General features: G+C 40.2%; 1 protein-coding gene across 1 annotated transcript in view; it reads left to right on the top strand.

The window, feature by feature from the left end:
• The window catches only part of IMPG1 (interphotoreceptor matrix proteoglycan 1), a 126,352-nt gene that overhangs the window by 29,776 nt on the left and 70,502 nt on the right, over nucleotides 1–26,074 (top strand). The window contains exons 3-10 of the mRNA XM_014535814.1: nucleotides 4,431–4,597; nucleotides 4,866–4,894; nucleotides 8,909–8,973; nucleotides 9,567–9,646; nucleotides 13,431–13,583; nucleotides 19,461–19,519; nucleotides 23,667–23,687; nucleotides 24,805–25,049. Coding sequence (XP_014391300.1) covers nucleotides 4,431–4,597; nucleotides 4,866–4,894; nucleotides 8,909–8,973; nucleotides 9,567–9,646; nucleotides 13,431–13,583; nucleotides 19,461–19,519; nucleotides 23,667–23,687; nucleotides 24,805–25,049 — 819 coding nt within the window. The remainder of the gene's footprint in view (nucleotides 1–4,430; nucleotides 4,598–4,865; nucleotides 4,895–8,908; nucleotides 8,974–9,566; nucleotides 9,647–13,430; nucleotides 13,584–19,460; nucleotides 19,520–23,666; nucleotides 23,688–24,804; nucleotides 25,050–26,074) is intronic.

Below are 26,074 nucleotides of genomic sequence, written 5' to 3'. Positions count from 1 at the left end.
AGGGGAGGGGAGGGGCGGGGCTGTGCTCCCACCCACGTAAACTCCCTCTTCTGTGACTGCCTCCCTTCACACCATTTGCCCCATGTCTCTCCCTCTCTTTCCCTTCCTCCATTCTTCTATGTCTCTCCTTCTCTCTCTCTTTCTCCCAACCCCAATATCAAAAGCTAGATCTTTCTTTCACATTAATGTGTGACTTAGAAAAAGTTAAAGATGAAGGGAATTCTAGTTCTTGCTACTCCACTGTTGTCCACAGACCAGCAGCCTCACCATCACCAACCAGGTAACTTGCTAGACATTCAGATTCCCAGATCCCACTCCAGACCTACTCTCAGAATCTGCATTTTAATAACATCCCCAGGTAACCCATTTGCACTTTCACATTCTAGCAGCACTGGTCTGAAGATCCCCTAGCTAACACCCACATTGTACAGATCAGAAAAGTGAGGGGACGTGCTCAGTTAGGGCCCCCTTTGGTCACGGAGCAGTTAGAGCCCAGCATCCTGATTCCCACTTCAGTGTGTTACCTTTCCATCTAAAGTGTGCCCACTCCTGCGGTGGGCATCTTCACACACCATTGGTCTAACTTCATCCTTCCAAATATAAAGAACTATCTAGGGCAGGGATGGCGAACCTTTTGAGCTCGGCGTGTCAGCATTTTGAAAAACCCTAACTTAACTCTGGTGCCGTGTCACATATAGAAATTTTTTGATATTTGCAACCATAGTAAAACAAAGATTTATATTTTTGATATTTATTTTATATATTTAAATACCATTTAACAAAGAAAAATCAACCAAAAAAAATGAGTTCGCGTGTCACCTCTGACACGCGTGTCATAGGTTCGCCATCACTGATCTAGGAACAGGTCTGGCCTCCAAGGCCTGTGTTCCCTGGGGTTCTTCCTACATCTTAGAACAGCCTGGGGAGTGACATGCAGCAGAAAGTCTGAGGCTCTGTGGTCAGATTTCAGGCCGTGGCCAGCCACAGTGGGACGACTTGGAGGCAAGGCTCTGGATTTCTTCAAAACCCCTGTGGCAATCCTTCCAGTAGGTGCAGAAAAGGCTGGTACAGAACAGGTAAATCAAGGGAGTAGAAAAATCCAACTTTTAGTAGTTTTTAGACTCCTCTCACACCCAAGATCCTTTGAGGCCTCATGTAAGGATTATTCTTATGCTATCTTGGTAAGGACAAGGGACTTTCCCCAGGGGTCATGGGCTGGAGCTCTTGTTCTCCCAATCCCAGAAGGATTCTGTGCTTCCTGGTTTGTGTTGCGTTTCCAGGAGGCCAAGAAAATGACATCAGAAGAATCACCAAAAAACCTGCCTCCCAAAAAGAGCCCAAAGAAAAGCTTCTACTCCCTGTTTCATCCTAATATTTTGATCCCTATAAACTACAATGCTCCAGGGAGGGCATTCTTCAAGCAGCTTCAGGCAATTGTGCTTTGGGGGGAAAACTCAGAGTCTTTGTGAAAAGTAGGTTTCAATGGGGGTGGGGTTGTTATGTGTCATTGAGGTGGGAAAGGGGGCAGAGCTAGGAAGATGCAGGCACCAAAAACAAGCCTTAAACTGGACTGAAATAAAAGAAAGACACTCTGCCCTAGCTGGCTTGGCTCTTTGAATAGAGCAGCGGTCTTCTGGTCAAGGACATATGCGGGCTTGATCCCCAGTAGGGGGCGTGCAAGAGGCAGCCAATCAATGATTCTCTCTCATCATTGATGTTTCTATCTCTCCCTTCCTCTCTGAAATCAATAAAAATATTTTTAAAGGGAATAATCTCAGACCAAAAGCAACACAGGCAAGAGTGTGTTGAACTGGTAAACAGAAGGAATGTCACATTATGTCTCCCAGATGTTTCTCTCGTGGATATTGTTAGTGAAAGTCACTCACACTAAGCTCTCAAAGGCACGGCTAGTTTATTTTATGTATTGTTGTATATCTGGCACTTAAATAGGTTTTTGAACTAAACTAACTGGTCTCATTGGGAAAAGATGGAAGGACAAAGTAGCATCCCCCAAGAGAGTGTAAAGTATGTAAGTGAGAAGGATAGCAAGGCAGCTGGTTTGCTTGGACTGAACCCACAACTCTTAGAGTTTGAACAAATGTTGGTTCCTTCTTGCATGGCACATAGACTCTTGACTGGAGGTGATGATCAAAAGACTTCATGATGATTGCTATCAGGAAATGCGTTAAAACTCTCTGATCCTTGCCTGGCTGGAGAGAGATCATGTTCACAAACATGGGTTCTCCAGTGAGAGATTATTATATTGGTCTCCAGGTCACCCCTGCACTTCCCCAAATGTGGAAAACTCAACGCTCATTTGAAGTGGTAGGACTGTACCCACTCCCAGCTTTGTGGGTTCTAGTCCGGTTGCTTCTGATGGCCTGGAATTCTCTTTGTCTCTTAAAACAGAAAGATAAAAGAAATCCAGACATAGAATAAGTGGGGTGTGAGGGAGAATGAAGCCCAGGACCATGAGTCTCTAAACTGTTCTTCTCTCACCTGGTTCTTCCCACAACCCCTTTCTCAGCACAGCAGTCAAACAGTTTCTCTAGAAAATCAAGTGATGTCGGCTTCTGCCCCAAAGCCTCCAATTGCTCTCCTTTCCTCTAGAGTAAAAAAATCAACGTATTATAATTGCTTATAACAGAAGATATCTATTTTTTCACTTAGTCTCCTAAAATAATTTTTTAATTTTATGCACATTTTTGCATGCTTTTCAGTTGACTTCTAAAGTTTTTATCTTAAATTTAAATGCTTGGATATGTGTAACTTTTGGTGAGTTGTAAATACTGATGTTGAAAACAAAATAAGAATTAGAGCACTCATATGTATCCAGTGGAATCTACCACAGCCCCTCATTACTTTCCATAAATACTCTAAACAAATATATGAAGGAACTCTTCTTAACAGTAGGAGACATCGCATGGCTCCTTTTTCTGCACACACCCACACTTCCATTCCCACTTCAGAGTTTTATCTCATTGGAATTTATTGTAAGCTTGAAAATCTGTTATTGGTTGCTCTGAAATATGTCTCGGTAACAAAAAATATATGCATAAATTGAAATATTTTATTCTCTCCTGTTACTTTATGTGTACAAAGAAATTTCTTCTAGATTCAGTTACATTTATGATTACTTTTAATATATAATTTAGCAAAACAAGTAGATACAAATTTCACCAAAAATTTTAAGCAAGTCATTATCAACAGATAGGTCTAAGACCAGACACGGGTTTTGTTGGGCACTAATGTTTATAGACACAAAACTAGGAGCAAGGCCCTGGAAGAGGCCAATTTAAGTGAAGGACTCGAGCTTAAGCTGCATTAGCTTCGGCCTCTGGATAGACGGGGCTGCTTTGGTGGTGTCCCTCTATTAGCTCATGTGCCATTACTTACTATTCATATCATGCATTGCTACAATAAGACAGGGCTTCGCATCCATTTTAACCCAATTCTTTTACCCAGTTTCACTTAAATGCTGAGAAAACTTGTTACATAAATAAGTAGATGGGAACAGAGGGAGTTTTGTTCCAGTAATATCCTGACTCTTTAAGTTCCCTTGGCATTATATGCTAACAGACACATCATGAGCTGTCATTGTTATTTTTAATGATCTATCAGATGCTGACTCCATTAGGACTCCTAATGTGTTAAAAGCAAAGAAATGGAAATCACCCTAATTGCAAAAATCCATTCTGACTAAATTCACCTGCTTTCTTAACCTCAAGCTATGGTTTGTTTCAAATCATGCCTTTGTGTGGCAGCCTAGGGGCACTGGGCCCCAATAAGATTAGGGATGAATGAATGGGGGAAGATGGTGATCAAAGGGAAAAAGAAGAAGGAAAGGTGTGCCCTTAGGCAGACCATTATTAGGAAAGCATGATGGGAAAATTGAGACTAGAAACTAATTCTATTTAAACTGTTCGTGTGCCCGCTCATCCCTTGGAAAACCTTCAAATATAGCCAGTACCTATGCCCAGTTTGATGACTATCTGTGTTCCCCTCTCCACATCTTTCAGTCTTCATCCTCTGTTACTCTCAGCCTTGCTCTGGCCACACTGACCTCCTTGCTGTTCTTTGCATGCTCATAGATTTCTCTAGCCTTGGAGTCTTTTCCCAAACTGCTCAAAGTCACCTTTATAAGGAGGCTTTCTTCAATCACCCTATTTTAAATTGAAGTCTTACACACACACACACACACACACGCACACACACACACACACACACATTCAAATTCTCTATCTCCAAATACCCTATCTCCCTTCTTTTATTTTTCTCCATAGCACATATAGGTGCTCAATAAATAGTTGTTAAATGAATTCATTTTTCTGAGCTATAAGTTAGTGTGTCAGCAAAAGCTTTCCATGTTATAAGCCTGTGCTTGGGTGGGTAGAAGGGGAACTTCTACTCCTAATGGCGCTGCATTGCAGTGTGCCAGGAAGCAGTGTGGGAAGCCTATCGGATCTTTCTGGATCGCATCCCCGACACAGGGGAATACCAGGACTGGGTCAGCACCTGCCAGCAGGAGATTTTCTGCCTCTTTGACATTGGGAAAAATTTCAGCAACTCCCAGGAGCACCTGGATCTTCTTCAGCAGGTGAGTCTGAACGCTGTATGTTTGGAACGCTGCCCAGATAGCTCCCACACCTCCAGCCCCCACCCTTTTTTGACTCCGTTTCCATGGCAGAAGAGTTGGTGGAAGATATGCTTGGAAATACCTGACAAGGCCAACAAGAATTTTATTCTTGCAAAATAACAATGTACGTGAGGGTTGAAGTGAAGTTAAAGGGAAAGGGGGATGAAAATAGATTTTAGCTCTTCAGTTGACATTATCTCTTGGTAAAATTACTTTTCTATTTCTGCAGAGAATAAAACAGAGTAACTTCCCTGAGAGGTAAGTACCCAAAATAGAGTGCTGCATGCTCTTGACTTTTGAAAGCTAACATAATAGAGTGACTCAGCTATTGTATCTTTATGATGTTATGTCAGCCTCTGAAGTCTGTGTAGGTTAGTTTGACATGACAGACAATCTATACTTCTATTGTGCTACACATAAATGAATGTATAAAAGGGAAATGGTTAGATCTTATAGACTAAGATATACTAGGTGTACCGGTTAATAATGCAGATTTTTTTTCAATAGATGGAGTTACACATATGTTGATATATATGCGATTTGATATGTATGCTATTTTGTTGTATTGACAACAAGCTTCAAAAGTTCATATGTCAAATTTTCTGAAGGTGTTAACATCATACATATTTTTAGGCTTAAAAATGTTGAATTTCGTGCCAAAAAAAAAGAACACTATTAACCGGTTAATAATTAATCCACATTTTTAACCGATCAATAGTTAATCCACATTATTAACTGGTCAATAATTAATCCTCATTATTAACGGGTACACTTAGTATGTTTGCACTATTATCAGATAAAAGTATGTGATAAGTATCTAATGTGTATTTTCACTTATAAGATATCAAACAATTAAGATAGTATGGTTTTTAGAATTCATGATAAATTATTAGTTACATCAGGAAGATATTTAATATGATCAACAAGCAATCTGAATTTGGAATTCTTGTTTGGTATTCTGTTAAGTGTTAGTGTTTCTCAAACTAAATTACTGAAGCACTGAGCTAAATCCTCAACAAGAACAGAATATCAAATGCGAAAATCAAAATGTAAAAATAAAAAGGAAAAGGGAAAGTATATTAGATAAAATGATTAAAGAAGAGAGATGTCATTGCCAATTATAACCTCACAAATTACACATATTTTATAACAGAAGTCTAAGTATGAAGACAATGATACTACAAAGAGAGGCTGTATGGATTCCTGACAATTCTCTATAATGCTTTTCACATTTGTTCCTTTATTTCTACTCCCTTTGCCAACCATCTGGTCCAGGACTTTATTGATTTACACTGTGAAAAATGTCAAATCTGATCTCCCTAACAGCTATTGCTGGCTCTAACCTCTTCCCTACCTTAACTTTTATAACTGCTGAGGACTAATATATCTGAAATATTCCTTTTCCTACATTGAGTCCTGTTCAATGGCTTTCAAAAGATTCCCACATCTTTACTCTTTGCCCTTCTAAATACCCACTCCCCGCACTTCCTCACCCACCCTGTGCAGAAGTCTGAGCAGGGACTGAGTCCCTGGCATTTCGTGCCCTCTGACTGCTGGATTGGGCCAGCCAGTGGGGAACAGAATATCAGGAGGGGGAAGAATGGAATGAGGTGAGCAAATTTGTCACCTTCCCTCACCCCAACTTGCAAAGTCTTCGAGGCCTACTGGTCTCCTTCAGCTTCAGCCCAGTTCCTGTCAGGCAGCCCTCGCCACAGCCTTCTCTGTCTCTAGTTTGTGGTACCTGTTTCATCCTCTCACCCCTCCTGGCCAGAGTGCTCTAGCACCCACTGTTACCAGCCCCGGGCTTCTGCACCCTCACTTGTGGTTGCTCTTAGACTCGTCCCACAGTTTAGCAAGTAATCCCTTTATTAAATTTTTCTCAGAGTCTGAGTGAGACCTCTGTTAGCTGCCAGGACCTTCAGTGAGGCAAAGTCCAAACTAACTAATCTAGGCCCTTCAGGACCTGACCTTTCCAACTTTGCCTTTCCTTTCCCATGATCCCACCACTGCCACTGTGCCCTTCCCCAGGGCACACAGACCACACCCTCCTCCTCCCAGACTCTGACCCCAGGCCCTGTATCTTGGCTGGAAGAACCTGCCTTCCCCATTCCATCTCTCCAAACCCTGCTCCCCTTCCAAGCTCCCAGGGCAGTCCCACCTCCCCAGGATGTCTTCATCTGCAATAATTTCCCTGTGCTTGGAATTATGTGTTCTATTTGTCACTTGCATCATTACTTAGCATCTCCTTGCTTTACCCTGTTTCCCTGTGAGAGTGTAAACATCTCCAGGGCAGGAACTGTTTTATATTTCTCTACCAACTGCTACAGAACTGAGCAAAGTCCTCATATATTTATAATATATAATAGACCTCAATATGTCTATCTTGCTACACTTTTTTATGAATTTTTAAAAGTTATTGCCAGAAGCAAGAAGGTGACTTAGGAAAATATTAGTACTATTGTTCACAAGACACAAAGATATTGGCTCCTCTGATTTAAATATAGAATAATACTTACTGACTCCTACATTTCCCAAAAAGAAAGCAGAGGCCATTCCTAAGAAAAAAATCCAACAGAATGTAGCAAGACTCTATAGAAAAACATTTTAAACTATAGGAAACAATTATTCAAGCCAGAATTAGAAAAGAAATAGAATCATTCCATCTATTCCTGTGCCTGCCAGCATTGCTAGGGAGAAAGAAGGAAGAGATAAACATTTTACATTACCTGTGGTTACCAAGTTGTTGTTTAAAAGAAAAAAAAAAGAAAGAAAGAAGGACAGAAGCAGCTCTTTTACTTCCAACATTTCCAAGAAAACAAAACAGAAAAATTTCTCACCTGACTAGTCCATCAATCTGCCAGTTTCAAATGACATTAAAATAATGAAGAACCCAGCAGCCTGGCTTGCCAAATTGTAGATCCTCCATGATGGTCTAGATTGCCAGTGTAGTGGCAGAATCACACCTGCACAAAGCAGGCTGTTGACTTGTAGCTCATGCAATAGCCAGCATTTCACTAACTACTCTTCTTGGTTATTTTCTTTTGTACAATAAGGTAAAACAAGGATGCCAAAGTTATGACACAAGGAAGGAGACCTTGCTTTAAAGAAAGATCTATAAAATAAAAAAGAAAGAAACTTATCTAAATTTACAAATGCTATAATGATATTATGAGAGCTTACTAAGTATTACCTCCATAAAAACTATTAAACGCATAGCCTAATACCAGAAAAAGCAAACAAGAATAGCTAATTCCAAATTCCACTATAAAGTCTGAGTTTAATTTAGCCTATGTGCACCAATATAGTCATCCATGTTTACAACTGACATCCATTATGATTGGTTAGAGCCCGGGCCAGGTTGATTGATATATTTTGTACATTACCCCTATTAGCACTTCGGCAGAATTGATTGTGGCAGAAATAAGTCCCATTGGCTATGTGTCCAATCTGTATGAATTTACAACAACAGAGCAACTAGCCATTCCCTTTGTTTTTTCATCATCATGAGCCACAGAAAATTGAATCAAATATATTGGTCAACCATGACTATATTATACAAACAGACACAATCCTTTGATACTTAATAGCTTATAGTAACATCTTATAGTAAGTTTCAAAAGATATCACTACTGCTATTCCTTTCTAAATAAAGCTTACATTACATGCAGACAACTCAGTAACCATGGCCTTGGATCTGCCCTTAGAATATGTTCTGCATTGCCACTCCATGGCCCTGTGAACCTACCCACAATGCATGCAATGGTTATGTTCAGAATAGAGATTTAATACAACTGCATTATCCAGAACTCTCTCGCTATCCCATTACTGTAGCCACAAGTTACTTTATTGGATAAACTTACTGACTCTCTGCATTTGTAGGTTTGAAAGTCTGAGATTTTAGCAAGAATATTTCAGTCATGGACCAAGTCATCAATTATCTTTGATGTCAAGGGCACAGTTTAAGCAGAAAGGATTGTAAAACATCAGGCCCCCAAACCATCTTTGCTATCAGGGACAAGATCCCCAGGACCACGAAAAGCCAACATGCTTATGAAAAGCCCTGCAGTCAAACAACCATTTGGGGAGGGTTGTTTGAATTTTTCTTCAATTAAAATATATTAGAAGATTACTTCTGCAATGAAAAAATAAGTAAACCAGTTTTAAAGTATACTTTTTCTCTAATTTTTAGGTTTATTCAATATAGACGAATTTAAATGCATTCCCCCTATTGTCATGCTCCTTTTTACCACTTCTTCTCTATTTTGCTAACAGAAAAGATGAAATATCCACAGACGAGATATTAGGAGAGCCTGGTAAAACCCCCGTGTTTTCAACAGGTAAGCTTAGGTCTTATTCCATCTGCTTCTGAACCTTAATTCAAATCATCAGGAAAGCATGCTATTTGAAAAGCAATCCTTAATTGAAGTTGACAAAATTTATAATGTACTTTCTCAAAACTAGCTTGTATGTCTAACCTTATAAAGTAATTTAAACTTATTTTATGAAACTTGAAAAATCTAGAAAAGAACAAAAACAAAATCAAATTGTCCATTATTCTACAACTTAGAGGCAGTAATTACCAATACTTTCCAACAAAAAAATTCAGGATAAACCTCTGTCCATGCGTCCTTTATATAGTCACCAAAAGAAAAATTAACCAGGTCTCCTTAGGCAGAACCATTTAACTGAAACATATCTGAGAGAGCACCAAACTTGGTCCTAGAAAGGAAGACGAGTTGGGCGGAATAGTATTAGTTATATTTTGCTCAAGAACATATTTATGTGATCTTAAAATAAAAATGAGCTCAGCATGGATCTAACATATTTAAATTCCAGAGTGACAGAAAAAGCATGTGAAATGTTTTACCTTGTTCTAATGTCAACTCCTCTAGTCTCATTTTTGTGCCTGCTATTTTTTAAATTCCCACAGATGTTGCCGATGTCTCACTCAGGCCCTTCCCTCTCACTCCTGAGGACACACTCCTCAATGACACCAAGATGCCTACAACAGTAAGAAGTTCTGAGAGTCAATCCAGCTCCTCACAGGCCTTTTTTGTCTTAGTAAAATGGACTGGCTGTTCAGTATTATTAGTACTGCATTTTTATCACTCTAGTGAAGAGTCATTGACTTTGTTCTATTCAGTATGCTCACTTCTTCCTAGGGACTGAGGAGTAAAATACATTGAAAACTAGGGGTAAGGTGTGAGGAAGTGCAAGAAGCAACATAATTATAAACTCCAGGAAGGCAGGGGCTCTTTTCCCAGTGCCTAACAGAGCATTATATACAGCAGGTGCTCACCAAGTTTTAGAATGAATGAATGAATGAATGAATGAATGAGTCTTCCAATCAATCAGGTTCTTTCTCCACTGAAGTGTAATCTCCTGCTGACAACAAAGGTAGAAGTTTTGTGCTTAGTCATGTCCAGCAGGAAAAGGTGATATAAATATCAAAATGATCGAAATCCTTCATGTCAAATGGGGAAAAATAAAACCAGTGTTCTCAGGTAAAGAGGAGCACTGGCAACTGCTCTGTTTGAATCAAAAAAGCATGCAGGAGGAGAGAATTGTTACAGAATTTAATGTTGGTTATCAAAAAAAGGGGGGGCATCTTTAACCTTCCCAAAGGCTTTGATCCAGACACTCGGGGCTGAAGCAGGAAACAGTGGTGGAGTTGTGGCAACACAAGGTAAGCAGCAGATCCTCTCCGCCTTACAGGGCCACTGCGACCAGTTCCCCCAGCCCCTGTGGCCTGTGAGACTTCTCTAGCCCTTTCTTCTTCCAGATGGTGCGGGCAGGAAGTTCAGTCTCGCCAGCTCGACATGAAAATTCAGGGATGAGAATCCTGCTGGCCACTCTCTCCCTGGCCTTTAGGACAGATGGCCACAGATTTGGTGGGAGTATGGTTATGTACAAAGAATAAAAGGATTTTATTTTTCTCAAAAATGCTCTTCCATCAACAGTGAAAAGTGCTGTTGAAAAAAATTATTGAGATTAAATATATTCACTGTAAAATTTATAAGATAACTACAGTTTGCCTTCTCTTTTCTCCCATTACCTGTGTCCCACCTTCTTTAAAATTTAATATACGTCCCTCATTCTGCAGTAAATATCTCCTGAATATTTTATTTCACACTCATCGCATCCTCCTCTTAACGTCCTTTTTACCAACTGCATCTATTACTTATTCTTTCATTCAGCAAATATTTAACTGAAATTCCTACCTTTAGGAAATTTATAATGCAAATAAGTACAACAAAATAGTCTAAGTGCAATGATTGAAGATGACAGATGTATAGACTGGGACTAATCACAGGCTGGGACAGGTTGCAAAGGACCTGACCCCAAATCATGTATATTTACTGAGAGTTTTATTCATAAATGGCCTCATGTGTGTGTTTTTTTTTTTATTTGGGAGAGTCCATGAAGTGTGAGAATCATGCTGGACTCAAGGAGATTATATGTGGGATGACAAGATTAGCACAGGGGTGGGGAACCTTTATTCTGCCAAGGGCCATTTTGATATTTATAACATTATTCACTTAATATAATTCACTTAATATAAATTTATGCTGCTATGAAAGTAAAGCAGATTTATTAAATTTTGAGTCCTGCCTGCGGTTGCCTTGGCAGTCCCAGACCAGATGATTTTCCAGGCCTTACATTCCCACCCCTGCTCCAGGTGAATACATCATAGGTACCAAATGAGCAATTCAGATGTTATTCGCTGTTCTAGAAGGTCAGAGGAAAGGCAAAGTTTTCTGACCTAGATGGTCAGAGGGGGTAGTTCTTTTAATGGACTATAAGACTAGGAGATATCTGTAAGAAGTAAAAAAGAATGTGTATATGAAGTAAAGTGTGTGTGTGTGTGTGTGTGTGTGTGTGCGCGCGCGCTGTTGCTGGAGGGGGTCATGTGGAGCAGTGAGGAGGGTCTTTAGTCAGGAGACTGCACAGCAGTATAGTCCTCAGCAAGAGTGAATGGAGCTCCCTGCATTGGGCAGGGAGAAGTGAGACAGACCAAAGCTGTTCAAGCAGATCGGCATCAGATGGTGGCGAGTCAAATGTCAGGAAAAACAGTTTGGGTTTTATCCCATAGGTAATTAGGACGTCACTGAGGGTGCTGGGTGAAAGGCATAAAACATTAATAAGTGGTTGAAGGTAAGTTACAAAACTTCTCACTAATACATCTAAAGGATTTACTGAAATGTCTCTTATGAACTTCCTATCTGCCTAATGGAATGGTAAGCTTCTAGAGCAGTGGTTCTCAACCTTCCTAATGCCTCGACCCTTTAATACAGTTCCTCATGTTGTGGTGACCCCCAACCATAAAATTATTTTCGTTGCTACTTCATAACTGTAATTTTGCTACTGTTATGACTCGTAATGTAAATATCTGATATGCAGGATGTATTTTCATTGTTACAAATTGAACATAATTAAAGCATAGTGATTAATCACAAAAACAATATGTAATTATATATGTGTTTTCTGATGGTCTTAGGCGACCCCTGTGAAAGGGTCGTTCGACCCCCAAAGGGGGCTCGACCCACAGATTGAGAACCACTGTTCTAGAGGCTAACACCATATGCCATATTTTTTCCAATGTCCCATAGGTCCTAGCACTGTGCTACACCCACGCAGATGCTCAGTGTGTATCATTTGAATGATTAAATGAGCAAGTGGATGGATGGATGGATGGATGGATGGATGGATGGATGGATGGATGGAAACCTTCCCATTAAACAAATACCAGTAGCCTGGTAGGTGTAAATACACATCCTCCGCGTGTCCTATTAAAGTGAGAGGCTGTTCTGCTGTTCACTGCCCGTGGAAGAAGGAGTCTGTGATAAGAAATGAGGAGAAGCTACATCACCACCACCCAGATGAGTTTTGCCTCTCATGGCATTTTCCATTGGTTGTGCCTGTCTCTCAGCTTCCACAACTCTACTATCACTATAAGAAACTGTACGTTACCAGAGACAGTTGGTTTTCCACAGACACATTTTTTACTCTTGGGAGGAAGCTGTGCAGATCTCAGGATTGTGTGGGTACCCAAGACTGGAAATCTGTCCAACCCCAAGTTTGAAACACTGCTCCAGGTTTATTCTGTGCCCTGGGAGCCCATGTGAGTGGAGAACAATGAGAGACTCCTGCTTGTTCTCAAACCAAAGGACAAAAAGGATGAACCCTGGCCCTTTGTGATCCTCAGAACAGCACTGCTATTCTCAGCCACATGCTTTCAAAGGTGGCCCAAATATGCCATTTTCTCTGAGAGAGATTTCACACCCTCCCTTGACTTGACAGTGCTTTCTAACCAGTTTCAGTATGAAATTTAAGCACAAAGAGTCTTATTAAACCAGTCTAGGCTCTTCTCTAAAAAGGGTTATATTAAATAATACCAGCGTCCATAGGTTATTTTGTATAATCCAATCCTTATCAAAGAGTGTTTATAAAGTTACAAAAGTGTGTGGCACAATCCTACTGATGCTCCAGCAAAATATATGAATTGTCTGTGTGTGTGTGTGTGTGTGTGTGTGTGTGTGTGAGTGTATGAATGCTTTCATGAAGAGCACAGTCATAAAATGACTATGTTCTCAAAGATTCTAAGTAGTTCATTCATTGGAGCTTTGGTGCTTTGTCTCTCAGTGAAATTCACAGGCCACTTCTAGTTAATAGGACTTTCATTCTAAAAATACTAGAGCCTTCATTATCCAATTCTTGAGACAAAATCAATATATGTTGTATAATATTACCATTTGCTTGTGATGTATATTAATAGAAGACCTTTTTAACTTAGGAAAGAGAAATGGAATCCTCTGAGGTGTCCGAGGGCCCACCAGAGCAGAAGGTGGGGCTGAGCATCTCCCTGGCAAACCAGAAGTTCAAGGCAGAGCTCGCTGATGCCCACTCCCCATATTACCAGGAGCTGGCAGCAAAGTCTCAACTCCAGGTGCGTGAACCACAGCTCATGTCTAGACTCAGAATCTGGGAGCCAACAGGAAACAAACCTTTTTGGTTAATAATTCCACCTTCTTGTGATCAGGCATGCATTTTTAACCATTGCAAAATAAACAAATACACCGAAAGCTGCAATGGGTCTCAACATGTTAGGAAAAAGTGGCTCTCCAGGGAAGTTTCCCATTCCAGCTTTTCCACCTTACAAGTCGGTTACATTTAGATTTTCTTCATATAGTAATAGGTTTTAAATCGCATTTAGCGGAAAGCCACTGAGCAGATATTCTAGATGTCTAAAATGTCCGTGTGGACACCAGCTAGGGAACATGCTGGGGTGAAATATGAATTTTGAATCCATACTACCTTGTCTTCCATAATATTTCCACTTTTGCCGTCTGATGCAGCTTAAAGCCATGGCATTTTTCATGGGTGACAGGCAGAAGGCAGTTATGTCATCCATGACATCCAGCACTAAACTAAGGACCTGCCCCAAGATGTCTCTTCCATCTCTGACCATCATCCTATCTGCCTATCCCTGATCAAATTAAACGGCTCTTCATTCCCTGCAGGAGAATCCAAACTACTCTGCTGAACATGGCAGCTGAATATCATAAGACACTGCCTTTCTTCCCAGACTCATCTTAACACCAGTTCCTTACCATCCCCCTCCTTTGCACTCTACTTTCTCACTGTTAGTCTTTATAAGTAATGCCTCCTCCATCTGGAATGCCCTTCCCTGAGATTCATTTTGCAAACATCATGAAAAATTCTCTCTACCCATTCTGGGTTCACTCCTCTGGGCTAACGCCTGGGGCCCACTGTTGTCATAGCACTATTACTCTGTCTTGAGATTGTTTGTTTATATGTCTATGACCTCTGTTGTCTCCATTCCTCCCTCCTTGCCCTCCCACCACCCTCACTAACACCAGGCTATGAGCTTCCCCTTAAGGGCAGAAACTGTTGCTTTCATCTCTGTAGCCTTACCTCCTAAGACAGAGCTTGGGATGCAGTGACTACTCAGTACCTGTTTGTAGAAATTCAACTGAAAATAGAAGCATCCATGAGATTACAGAACTGTGAACTCTGTTTATGGACAGCCCAAGCATCTTATTGAGCAAGGCCAGGGAACAAACAGGCCCCTACTTCTCATACTCCAGTGCTTACCCCCTCTCAACTGGAGAAGAGCTAAGAGAAAAACATTCATAACCTCCAACCTCTCCCAGCATCAGCATAGTCAATAAAATGTAGAACATCATTTCTACAAACTTCAAAGAGAAAGCATCAGCATGGGGTATTTACGAACCAGAAAAGTACTTAGACATGGACTATTAGATAGAATGCATTTTTAAAATAGTCTGTTATCTTTTCTATTTGCTCTTTGGAATATTCTCTTCAGCAAATCCTTAGCATAGTCAGGGTAATGTCAGAATTGGATAATTGGCCATAGACTGTCTTCACTTCACCTGTGAATTTTCTAAGCACCTAAAACTACCTGATGTGGAGTAATACAATTAAATTATAATTTTTTAAAGATCTTAGTTGTAGTCTTGTTTCTGCCAAGAAATAGCCATAAAGATTTGGGGATCACTTCCCTGACCTTAGATTCCTCATTTAGAAATTAAAAATGACCTCAAAGTCCCTTTCAAAATCTACTTCTATGTAGAGAAATAATACCACTGTACTGGTCTTAATGTTTTATATGTATTAAATCATTTCATTTTCACACAAATCTATAAGTTAAGTGATATTATTTCTATTTTTTTTACAAGTCAGGATACTGAGGCAAGTGGAAATTAACTAAATGCTCAACAATGTCATACTAGTAACTGGCAGAGCCAAGACTCAAACTCAGGCAGCCCGGCACCAGAACCCCTGCTCTTAGCCACTATGCTCTAATTCCTATTTTTCCCAAATACACATATTTATGAGGAGAGGATTTTGTATCATTATCAAATAAACATGCCCTTCTAGCCTCTGAAATATTCATTAGTCAAGGAAGAGTATATCTCACTTGGTCTGGTTGCAGAGACCTGCTGGTTCCATTGCACAGGTCTCTGGCTTCTCTCAGATGGACCCCCTCTGCTTCGAGCATCTGTTCCCCTCCCAGGCCCCTGGGTAGTCTGGACACCTCAAAGCCAGCCATCACATAACCAACCAGCCTCACCACAGCCCAGCACTTGCATTAGCACAGTCATTTGGACCTAATCGGGAATTAATGGGCAGTGCTTTGCAGTAATTTAATTTCCACAATAAACTTAATGAGCAATTTAATACAGATGTCAAAAGGAATGCATGGTTGTTGTCTGAATGCTTTCTCCTGTGCAAACATTCAGGAGAGCTCCACACAGCTGCCTTTTTATAGCCCCGTTAACGTACATTCCGGCGGAATCCGGGAGGCCCCAGTGCATTTAGTGTTATTAATAAGGTCAACTGGACACTTAATTAGTAATTTAGTGGTTAGTGCTCCATGATTGGAAGGTTCCCAGAAGATTATTTACCAGAATTAACTGAAGGCCTTTGTCATCTCCTCCCTAGATGCCTCCCGCACCCTCCTAAGCAAAGCTGCTTCTGAATCCATCAGAGACAGGTTCACAAAGAGGACACAGGCACAGGCAATAAACCCCCCCGCATTGGAGCCTCTGCCGTGAGCGCCCAGGAGGGGAGGACAGCTCTCCCGGCCATGCACCCTACTGCCTAAGCTAATAGCTGTGGGATTCCACGGGAGCCATTCTGTGCTTGATTGATTGTATCTGCACGCATCACAGCATCTCTGGTATCCTGGACGAGAAAGAGAGATGAGTTGGGGTCTGAATCTTCTGCTCCCGAAACTATAGCTCATTCTTCAACATCCAGTCCTAGGTGGGTAACTGGGATGGCATGACCAACTTTGTGGCTCAAAACTAGTTGTCACAGGAGACCAGAGCAGACCTGAAGCATGGACACAGCTCTCTCCCACCTGCCCCATTATAAAGACCAGCTCTGCAGAACCCAATCTCCTAGCTAGCTCATGGTGGGGTAGGAGTGACACCACAGAAACTTATTTCAGGCCCCCTGTCGATGACCGCTATAGGGACCCTCTTCCTGTCCTTCCCTGCACTGAGTCTTTCTAAAACAACTACTGAAGGCTTACTCTGCCCCTGCCAGGCTCTGTGCTGTGTGGCCCTGGAGGAAGTCAAAGATACCGGGGCAATCAAGGAGCTAGTAACCCAATAGGAGACTAGTAAATAGACAAAATATCGCTACCTCTCTCCCCTCTGTGTGTCAGGTATGTGTTAGTTATTCCTTACAGCAGCCTTATGATATAGGTGTTATTACCTCATTTCGGTTAAGGGAACCAAGATTCAAAAAATTAAGTAATAAACTCAAGGTCATACAACTAGAAAGTTGAGAACCAACATCTGAACTCAAGCTTATACATTTATCTCCTCATCACTCAAGCTTATTCATTTATCTTCCTCACTGTAGTTGCTACACACAAAGTATTTTTAAATTGATGCAAGAAAATATGACTAAGAAGATAAATCTGCTGAGAAAAAAAATCCATGATACATTCCAAAGCCCAATGTAAGTGATTTGGGGATTATCTGTGCATCACCGCTCTAGTCCTTGGCATAGATAATGAGGATTTGGCAGTAATTTTAGATACAGTGACAATGCAGTGGCATGTTGGTGAGTTTAGACAGAAAAGATGCACTCAACTTGATTAAACAAAATGTGCTGAGTCCCTACTATGTGGATGACAATCTGGTTGGCACTGGGAAGGAGAGAGATAAAGATGAATAAGACATGATCCCTGAGCCCAAGGAGTATAATCTCTGTGAGGGACACACATGCACCTCCCAGGCAGTTTAATGGAAAATACAATAATATGTCCTAGAGTGGTAGGGAGAAGAAATAATTGAACCTGACTTCAGGGCCCTACAAATACTTTTCGATAGAAAAGATATTGGAGCTGGCCTTGAAAGATGGGTCGGGGGAGAGGGGTGGTCAATGAACAGAAGGTGGAAGATGCACCTTGATCTAAAAAGAAAAAAATGTATAGATGTCTGGAAGAAGTACACAGTGTATTTGGGGAGGGACAGTGGTGAGTTTAATGTGACTAGAGGAGACAATATTGGCCAAGGGGGTAAACGGCAGAAAGTGCAAATGGTAAGGTACCTGGGGAGAGAGGGTAAACTGTGAAGGGCCTTAAATGCCATTCTGAAGTATTACTAGTAGATCTTAGTCAATGGGCAGTGCAGCCCATCAAGAGATTTTTAGTGAAGAGTGACAGATATGGAATGATCAACTTGGAAAAATATTGTAGTCAAAAAGACATCTCCCCATTTTCCCCCACCCCAACTCATAAAAAAAGAGAGAAGAAGAAGAAGAAGAAGGAGAAGAAGAAGAAGAAGAAGAAGAAGAAGAAGAAGAAGAAGAAGAAGAAGAAGAAGAAGAAGAAGAAGAAGATTTCTCTTCCCTTCCCCCCACACACCCAGAAAACCATTTTGGTAATACAGAAAGGGCATTAGGGAGGGGCATGGGAATAAGAAGAATATGATGGAAACAAAAGGCATGTAGGATTCAAACAAACAGGCGAGGTGACTGGATGTGAGGGGCACAGAGGAGAGGTATCGGGATGCTGGGCTCTCTGGCATGGAAGGTGAAGGGTGTTCACAATCCTGACTGAGACAGAGCACCCAGGAGGAAAGGCAGACTTGGAGGAAGAGAATTACCCAGGTTTGCGATTATGTAATTAGTGACAAAGGTTGGGATATTTATGTGGAGAACTCCAAGTTGTATGTCAGGTGGCCATTGAAGCCATGGGAGAAAATGGGATCCCCAAGGAGAGGCAGAGGGAAGTGGGCACAGGGAAGGGAGGACAAGGCCAAGGCCCTATTCACCTCTTCAGCCTCCCTCACGGTCACCCTGCTCTCCCTCCCACGCTTCACTGCTAGACTGCCATGTCTTCCTCTTGGTTTTGCTTGCCTCCCAGGCTTCATACAAGAAGGAAGGATAGGTAGTGCCTGTTCATCTACATGACAATGTCCGGAGAGCCTAGCACAGAGTCCATAGTCGAGCTAACTGAATAAATGGGAGAGTGAGTGAGATGAGGTTGAGGACGCAAACTTGCAGAATCCTTACAGTTTCAATGGAGAGTGAAGACAGGAATAGGATAAAGACTGACAGAGTTGTCTGAGAGATGAGAGAAGAACCAGGGGGGAAAAGGCAGGGAAACCACGGAGAAAGAAATAAAAATGTCTTAGGATTTGGAGAGAGGCGAGACAATGGCCTAGAGAGAACCTTCCCTCCTGGGGATTGAGGGGCAGAAGCAAGACTATCGTAGGTCGGGAAGTAATTGAGTATAACAATTATGAAATATTCTGATAATATGCCTCATTAGCAAGGTCAAATTAAATGAGAAAATGTATTGTAATTTCACATAAATCTAAGAGCCAATGTAATATATTACATTAGAATCTGCTACTAACATTTTATTTAGGTAATTTGACTTTAATAATTCCTTTAACACTGTAGATGTTTCCAAATCATATAGCTCAATTCAGAAAATATTATAGCTACTCTGTGTGTATAGATAAAAATACTGCGGCCAAAAGATTTTCTTCCGAGTACCAACTTGAAGTTGTTTCATGTTTTATGTAAAGTAACCACTAAAGCAAGTCAGAACTATCCAATTACAGCTTTCCAGCTTTAAAATAAATAGCAAAACACTTTCCTCCAGGTTTCTGAAATAACTAAGAATAAATCTGGCCTCATTATATCCATTTTTATTTTTTCCCCTAACTCATCAAAAGTATTTAGTCACTTTCCGTTAGTTAAGACCTTACCCAGTAGAATCAAGGTGTATTTCATAATTTTTTTCTCTCTACAGATGCAAAAGGTATTTAAGAAACTTCCAGGATTCAAAGAAATTCATGTGTTAGGATTTAGGTAAGTAAGAGAGCAGGACTCTTATCAATTTTTAAGTTACTTTCTTCCTAGCCTCTTTTAAAGGTGATGTCATGAGGATTATAAAGTCTCCTTCCCCCCAATTATTTTAGCTCTGTCAAATCCCAAAAACTGAATACATTTCAGATAAAGGAATTATCTAATTAGAACCTGACCCTAGGTCAGAGGTTCTCAACCTTCCTAATGCCTTGACCCTTTAATACAGTTCCTCATGTTGTGGTGACCCCCAACCATAAAATTATTTTCGTTGCTACTTCATAACTGTAATTTTTCTACTGTTATGAATCATAATGTAAATATCTGATATGCAGGATGTATTTTCATTGTTACAAATTGAACATAATTAAAGCATAGTGATTAATCACAAAAACAATATGTAATTATATATTCAATATGTTTTTTCTGATGGTCTTAGGCGACCCCTGTGAAAGGGTCGTTCGACCCCCAAAGGGGTCTCAACCCACAGGTTGAGAACCGCTGCCCTAGGTGATGCTTTAAGGGGTAACACAGGAGCTGCGTTCCTTTCTCCCTCTGGAGTCAGAAACATGGCTCTCTCAGAAAGCTCAGCTGCTATCCTTGGCAATGTTATTAACAAACCTTTTAGAAAAATTCCTCAGTACAGACAAGTCAAAAAAAGTAGCAATTGGTGTCTGATTGCCTGGTTGCTTATCGATGCTAAAGATCATCATTGCTTAAACCAATCAAGTGTGGTGGTGGCCAGAGGGAAGGGGTTGGGGGGAAAAGGGAGTCCTAATGTATGGTGACAGGAGAAGATTTGACTTTGGGTGATGGGCACACAGTGCAATATACAGATCTTGTAGCATAGAAACCCACACCTGAAACCTGTATGATCATGTTGACCAATGTCACCCCAATCAATTTAAGTTAAAAAATAAACAATTAATTAATTTTAAAATTTGAAACAATAAGTAAATAAAATAAACAAATCAAGCTGAACCAAGAGAGCTAATAACAGTGGTGCCTACAGGGGAGTGGGGTTGGAGGAATGGGGTAGACAGAGACAGGGGTGGAAGCAGGACTTCCCAAAATATTTTATGTTATTTTGACATCTGAACCATAATAATATATAGTACCATGCAAAAAATATTAAATGAAAAAGTATAATAATTATAAAAAATTTTTAAGTGAAAATTTTCAATAAAAGAAATGAAATAATCAAATAGTGCCACACTGCAGCAGGGTCTGATCATATTCCCTTGGCAGGTCTATATCCAGCAGCACCTCAACATTCTAATGTAGGTTCATAATTTTTGGCAAGATTTGTGCATCTTTTTCTTAAGTTCTCATTATTCAAAACATCTACAAGCGGGGCCACATATGTTTTACTTTTTTTCTTAATGCTCCGCAGCGTAAACATCAGCCCTGGTATGCCAGAGTGTGATTCCATGCCGGAGGGGATTTGTAAAGTGGGTAAAGCAGGAGTCACCCAAGTCCTTCCCGGCTCCCTTACCGTCTATGGTCTTAAAGCAAAAAGGTGCCCAGAGCCAGGGCGCCACACACTCACAAAGCATTCTTCTGGGGGAGCTCCACCAGTTTATTTCTTTTGAAGTTATCAGGCCCCCGGATCTGCATAATTCCAAAGGAAGGAAACATTGAAAAGTGAACGTTATAAAAGATGAAACCCTTCCTATTTACCAAAGCAGACTTGTTTTTCTTTATTTCAACATGCCGCCCCACAGTATTCCATGTGAAATCAGATGGATTAAAAAATAAATAAAAGGTGATAGGAGGATATTCTGCATAGATGGCAAGGTCTTCTGGATAAACCACTGCAGTTAAAGAACAAATTTTTAATTTAAAGCTGTTAAATGATAGGAACGTTTTGGGACTTTTTTGGTGAATGTTCAAGTGCTCATTATTTCCTCCTTTCAAATAAATGAAAACTAATAATAACAAAAAAATATATTTCAGAACAAAATAAAAATGTTAGGCTGATTAAATTTTCAAGGTAAAAAGTTTAAAGATATATCCCTTGAAGCTGCATCTTTCCCATGTGTTTATCTCTGCAAGAATTTATTCTTATTTCTTCCAAAGATGCGTATAAACTAAGTTTGATCACATTTTTCCAATGATTTTTATTATGTAATAAAGATTTAGTCTCCAAGAAGGAAAACACATTTGACCCGAATACTATAAATGCTATGCTGTGAGTACCACAAACTTTTAATCATTAATAACGATGCTCAGCATACTGTAAAGTAAACTCATTATGAGGAAATTGCTTTCTCATGGAGCCAGGTCCCTACAGAAGGCCTAACACCCTATGTCTCCTAGTACTGTCTTCACGTCCACTCATTCGTATAAAACCTGATCTACAATGTAATAAGTGCTTTTATATCAGTAACCTCATTCGAATATCTCAATACAACTGGGAACTAGTTAGGACATCTATTATTAACACCATTAAAGGGATGAACAGTGAAAGATTCACGTTATATGTTGCTGTATCTCTTAAAGCCTATATGGGAAGCTATTAACAATCATTCAATCTCGTTGGAGGGTATTCTCCTTCAAAGACTCGCACACCAGTGTCCATGGCAGCATTATTTGTAATAGCCAAGAACTGGAAACAACCCAAATGTCCATCAACAGAGCAATAAATAAACAAATTGTGGCATATTCTTACCATAGTCTACTACTCAGCAAAGCAACTATTGGAATACACAACATGGATTTGCCTCAAAATAATTAAGTGAACAATGACAGATCAAAGGGAGTACATTATGATTCCACTTACATTTAACTCTAAAAAAAAATGCAGTTGCTTGGAGAGGGTGAGGCAGAGAAGGAATGGAGGGAAGGATTACACAGGGGTACCAGCAAGCCTTTGGGTGATGAAATGTGCTCACTATCTTGATTGCCATAATTGATTCGCTGGTGTACAGGAGTGTCAATCTTATCAAATTGTATACCTTCAACATGTGAAGTTTGTTTCATTGACAATTACATTTCAATAAAGCAAGCTTTAAAAATGAGCAGGACTGGGGTCTTAGCCCCGAAAGCCTTGGCCTCTCTCAGCAGCATCATGGATTACAACTATCACTGAAAGAAAGCAGGAGGCCAGCTCTGGATGAATGTCAAGTTAGTACGGAAAGAATTGCCTCCCCTCAGAGCATCCCAGTGAGATGGTCATAGATTCTCTCTTGTGTTCCCAGAAGGAAAGAGAGTCCATTCAATCCTGTTACATCAAGGGATGAAAGCAACATGAAACCCCATCCCCCGTGTAGAGTGCCTTTGTTGGCAACTCTCATTTGCAATGAAAAAAACTGAATATAGCTTCTAAATTAAATTCATATGTTTATTTTGTAGGAGTCCAAAATGTAGTTGTCAGTTTAGTGACTAAATGACCTTTTTGCAGGCATGAGTGGGTGGTCAGGCTTGAGGTCAGGCAGGCCAGGATTTGAATCCTGGCTCTGCCTCTTTCCACTGACAAGTTCCCTCTCTACCTGTTTTCTGTGAAATAGGATTCATTGTGCTGTTGAAGAGATTTAAAGAGGATGCAAGTGAATTGCCTGACGCAGACCACCCATTCAGTTAACAGCTGTTTGTTTTTCTTGCAACCAGGTCCATGGTGAATTGTACCATTCCCTCAAGGTTTACTGATTACAGCAATTCAAAAAACAATCTTCAACAAAACAACAGCTCCAGAGTCCAGCCTCAGATAAATTACCTTCAGAATTAAACTAAGCATTTAATGCTATTCACAGGGTCCAGAAATTAATTTATAAAATACATTTTAAAAACTTCCTGGCACCAGCACCACCCAAAACTGTAAAGATGTATAGGATATATTTGCAGTCTTTTTAGGAGGAATATGAGCAACTCAAAGAGTTTAAGAAGACCAAAAGTACATATAATCTTTGAAGTAAAGCTCAAATCCTAATCGGAAACATCAGATCATGATGTTTACTTTCTCAGATGTATATGGTTCTCAAAGTTTCCATCCAAATTCTGATAAGAATTTATACATTTCCTTCAAAGCTTTGGACAAATATGGAAGATAATGGAAAGAATTTTTTGTATATGAAATGATACATTGAATGTCTCCATAAATTTCATAAAAATTTTTACTTCCTTGCATGTTACCATTGTGCATGATGAAATGAAGACCAAAGAAAGAAAGAGATGGGTAATTTGGACTTTTCTTTTTAATTTAAATTCTTTATTGTTTAAAGTATTTTTAACTTTTCTTTTAATATTTTGAAATATAGTACTTTTTTCCCCATAAATGTACATGCTGATCTTTTGCAAATAATGTTTACATATAAAGTCTAGGATAACTCAATGATTTTTTAATGGTTTCTTATTTAAATTGGAGTAACTGACCCATTATTCAGTAGTGGGGGGTGGGGGGTTAACTCTCAAAATCACTCCATGAGATAAAACTCAAAATCTAATTAGAAAAACATAAAGGCATTTAAGGGTGATGCAAGCATGCTTCACAAAAATGTCATTTATGATAGGAAGTTGTCTGCCTGAATGCATACTTGTACATGAAACTAACCTGTCTGGATTAAAGCCGAGAAACTAATTTGCTCCTTGGTTGCAAGGTCATTTGACCTGGGAAAGGGCCCACTAGATCTAGGAAAGCTCAGTAATAAGAATCCACCTTTGGCTCCTATAATTGACTAGTGAGATAATGAACTACAGACTGACTGATTGTGTGGCCCAAAGAACTGCCAAGGATACACATTATCAGTTCCTGTGGCCTTTAAAACACTTTGCATCCCGCTGAGTGGACTTAAACGAGAAGGTAAAACCTGATCTTAGAGGACATAGTTACAGAGAATTTGATTTGATTTTTACATGCAAAAAGGCATTGAGTTAATAAATATTATAATAAATATGCTTAATCATATGCTACTTCCCTTCCTCCTTTCTCACACCTTCTTTCCAAGATGTTATTTTTAAAGCACCTTGGGAGAAAGATTATGTTTAATTTAGGGGTTTTAATTTTTAATTTGTAAATACTTCTTGGAAAAAAAGTAGAAGAGAAATATCTTCTTGATTCAGTTAGTATCCCCTCTTTAATGTGGACTTAACCCTCATCCTGACATTCTAATTTAGAACTAAAATACATGTCAATTTTTTGTCACATTTCAAATTTTTTATAAACATTGAAATTACTTAGGAAGTGGGATATTTAAGAGGTTGCAGCTGTCCTGAAGCTTTGTAGCATCATAGTAACCATCTTACCAAGGCATAGAACAATGGCCTTGAGTGTGACGTGTCCTCTGCTTCTACAGTTCAAGCTCCATAGAGGTGCGACTTATGGCCATCTTTAAAAGAGACAGTGCAGAAGCAAAAAGTCCTGCAAGTGACCTGCTGTCTTTTGATTCCAACAAAATTGAAAGTGAAGGAGTCCTTTATGGGATGACAGAGGACAAGCAACAAGAAACCTATCTCACAGCTTTAGACCTCAAAAAGCTGATCAGCAGAGCGCTACAGGAAGACAAATCCTTGCACGTGGGGACAATTCAGTTCACTGACAGTCAGTTGGCAATTTCATAGTTCTGGGTTTATCCTCATTCTGACAGAGAGACTAGGAGTTGTGAATGTGTCATGGTCACTGTCATTTTTATTGGGCCTTGTAGAATCTATCATTTCTGTGACAGGCGCATCACGTATGGTATCATTTCTGTCTTTCCTCACTCCAACCTGTGTCTCATTTGATGAGCCTTTGGTGACCACTTCACACCAAGAATAGCTCTAGGAGAAGCCAAGAATGTCAGTCAAGTCCAGTTCGACCACCCAGTAGAGCCCAGGGAGAGAGAGTAACCCCTGGACAGTTCTGTTCCCCTGGCAAAACCCAGATTCCCTTATTAGTAATTGATCAATTCCCAAAAGGAAACAGATGGCACATTCAAATTAGGGTCATGTGAGACTAGTTTGATAAAGGGATTATTTATAAAGGTTTCCCTAATGTCCAAAGGAATAGGACAGTTCCTTGGGCCTAGAAGCAGCAAGGGCCCATTACGACCTCCTGGCCTGAAGGGTTGCCTAATGAACTAAGCCATCCCAAAAAACAGAGGGCAAGCAATCATTGACATATCCCATATAAGACAACCTCCTGGAGCAGAAAGTAGTGGGAAGAGAAGAGGAGTGTGGATCTAAAGAAGTGAACCAGATAATCAGGCACACTCAAATCTTCAGTGGGTGCCTGGAGGGACCCAGGAGCCTGGAACTCAACTCCTAAGTAGGCCCAGTACTACTGGCTTAATAGATGGACAACCGAAATGCCATTTTAGTGTGACATGTCATGAAACTAGCATTCTCTGCCAGTTCTGTCTCTCTGGCGTCTATAGTCAAACTCAACACTGAAAAGCTTCACAAAAACCTCTTGGTACAATGCGCAGGGTAAGTGAATCTACTAGACAAGAAAAGGTGAACTTCAGACTCATCTCAGAGACCATCTGGTTTGTCTCTTTGTTGAATCCTCTAGGACAGTGGTTCTCAACCTTGGCTGCACATTAGAATCACCTGGGAATCTTAGTGTGGCTCTTCCACAAAATACCC

The sequence above is a fragment of the Myotis brandtii genome, unplaced genomic scaffold (assembly GCF_000412655.1).
Source record: "Myotis brandtii unplaced genomic scaffold, ASM41265v1 scaffold151, whole genome shotgun sequence".
NCBI lineage: Eukaryota > Metazoa > Chordata > Mammalia > Chiroptera > Vespertilionidae > Myotis > Myotis brandtii.
Note: the sequence above shows the minus strand (reverse complement) of the source record. Positions and strands in the feature narration are given on the sequence as shown.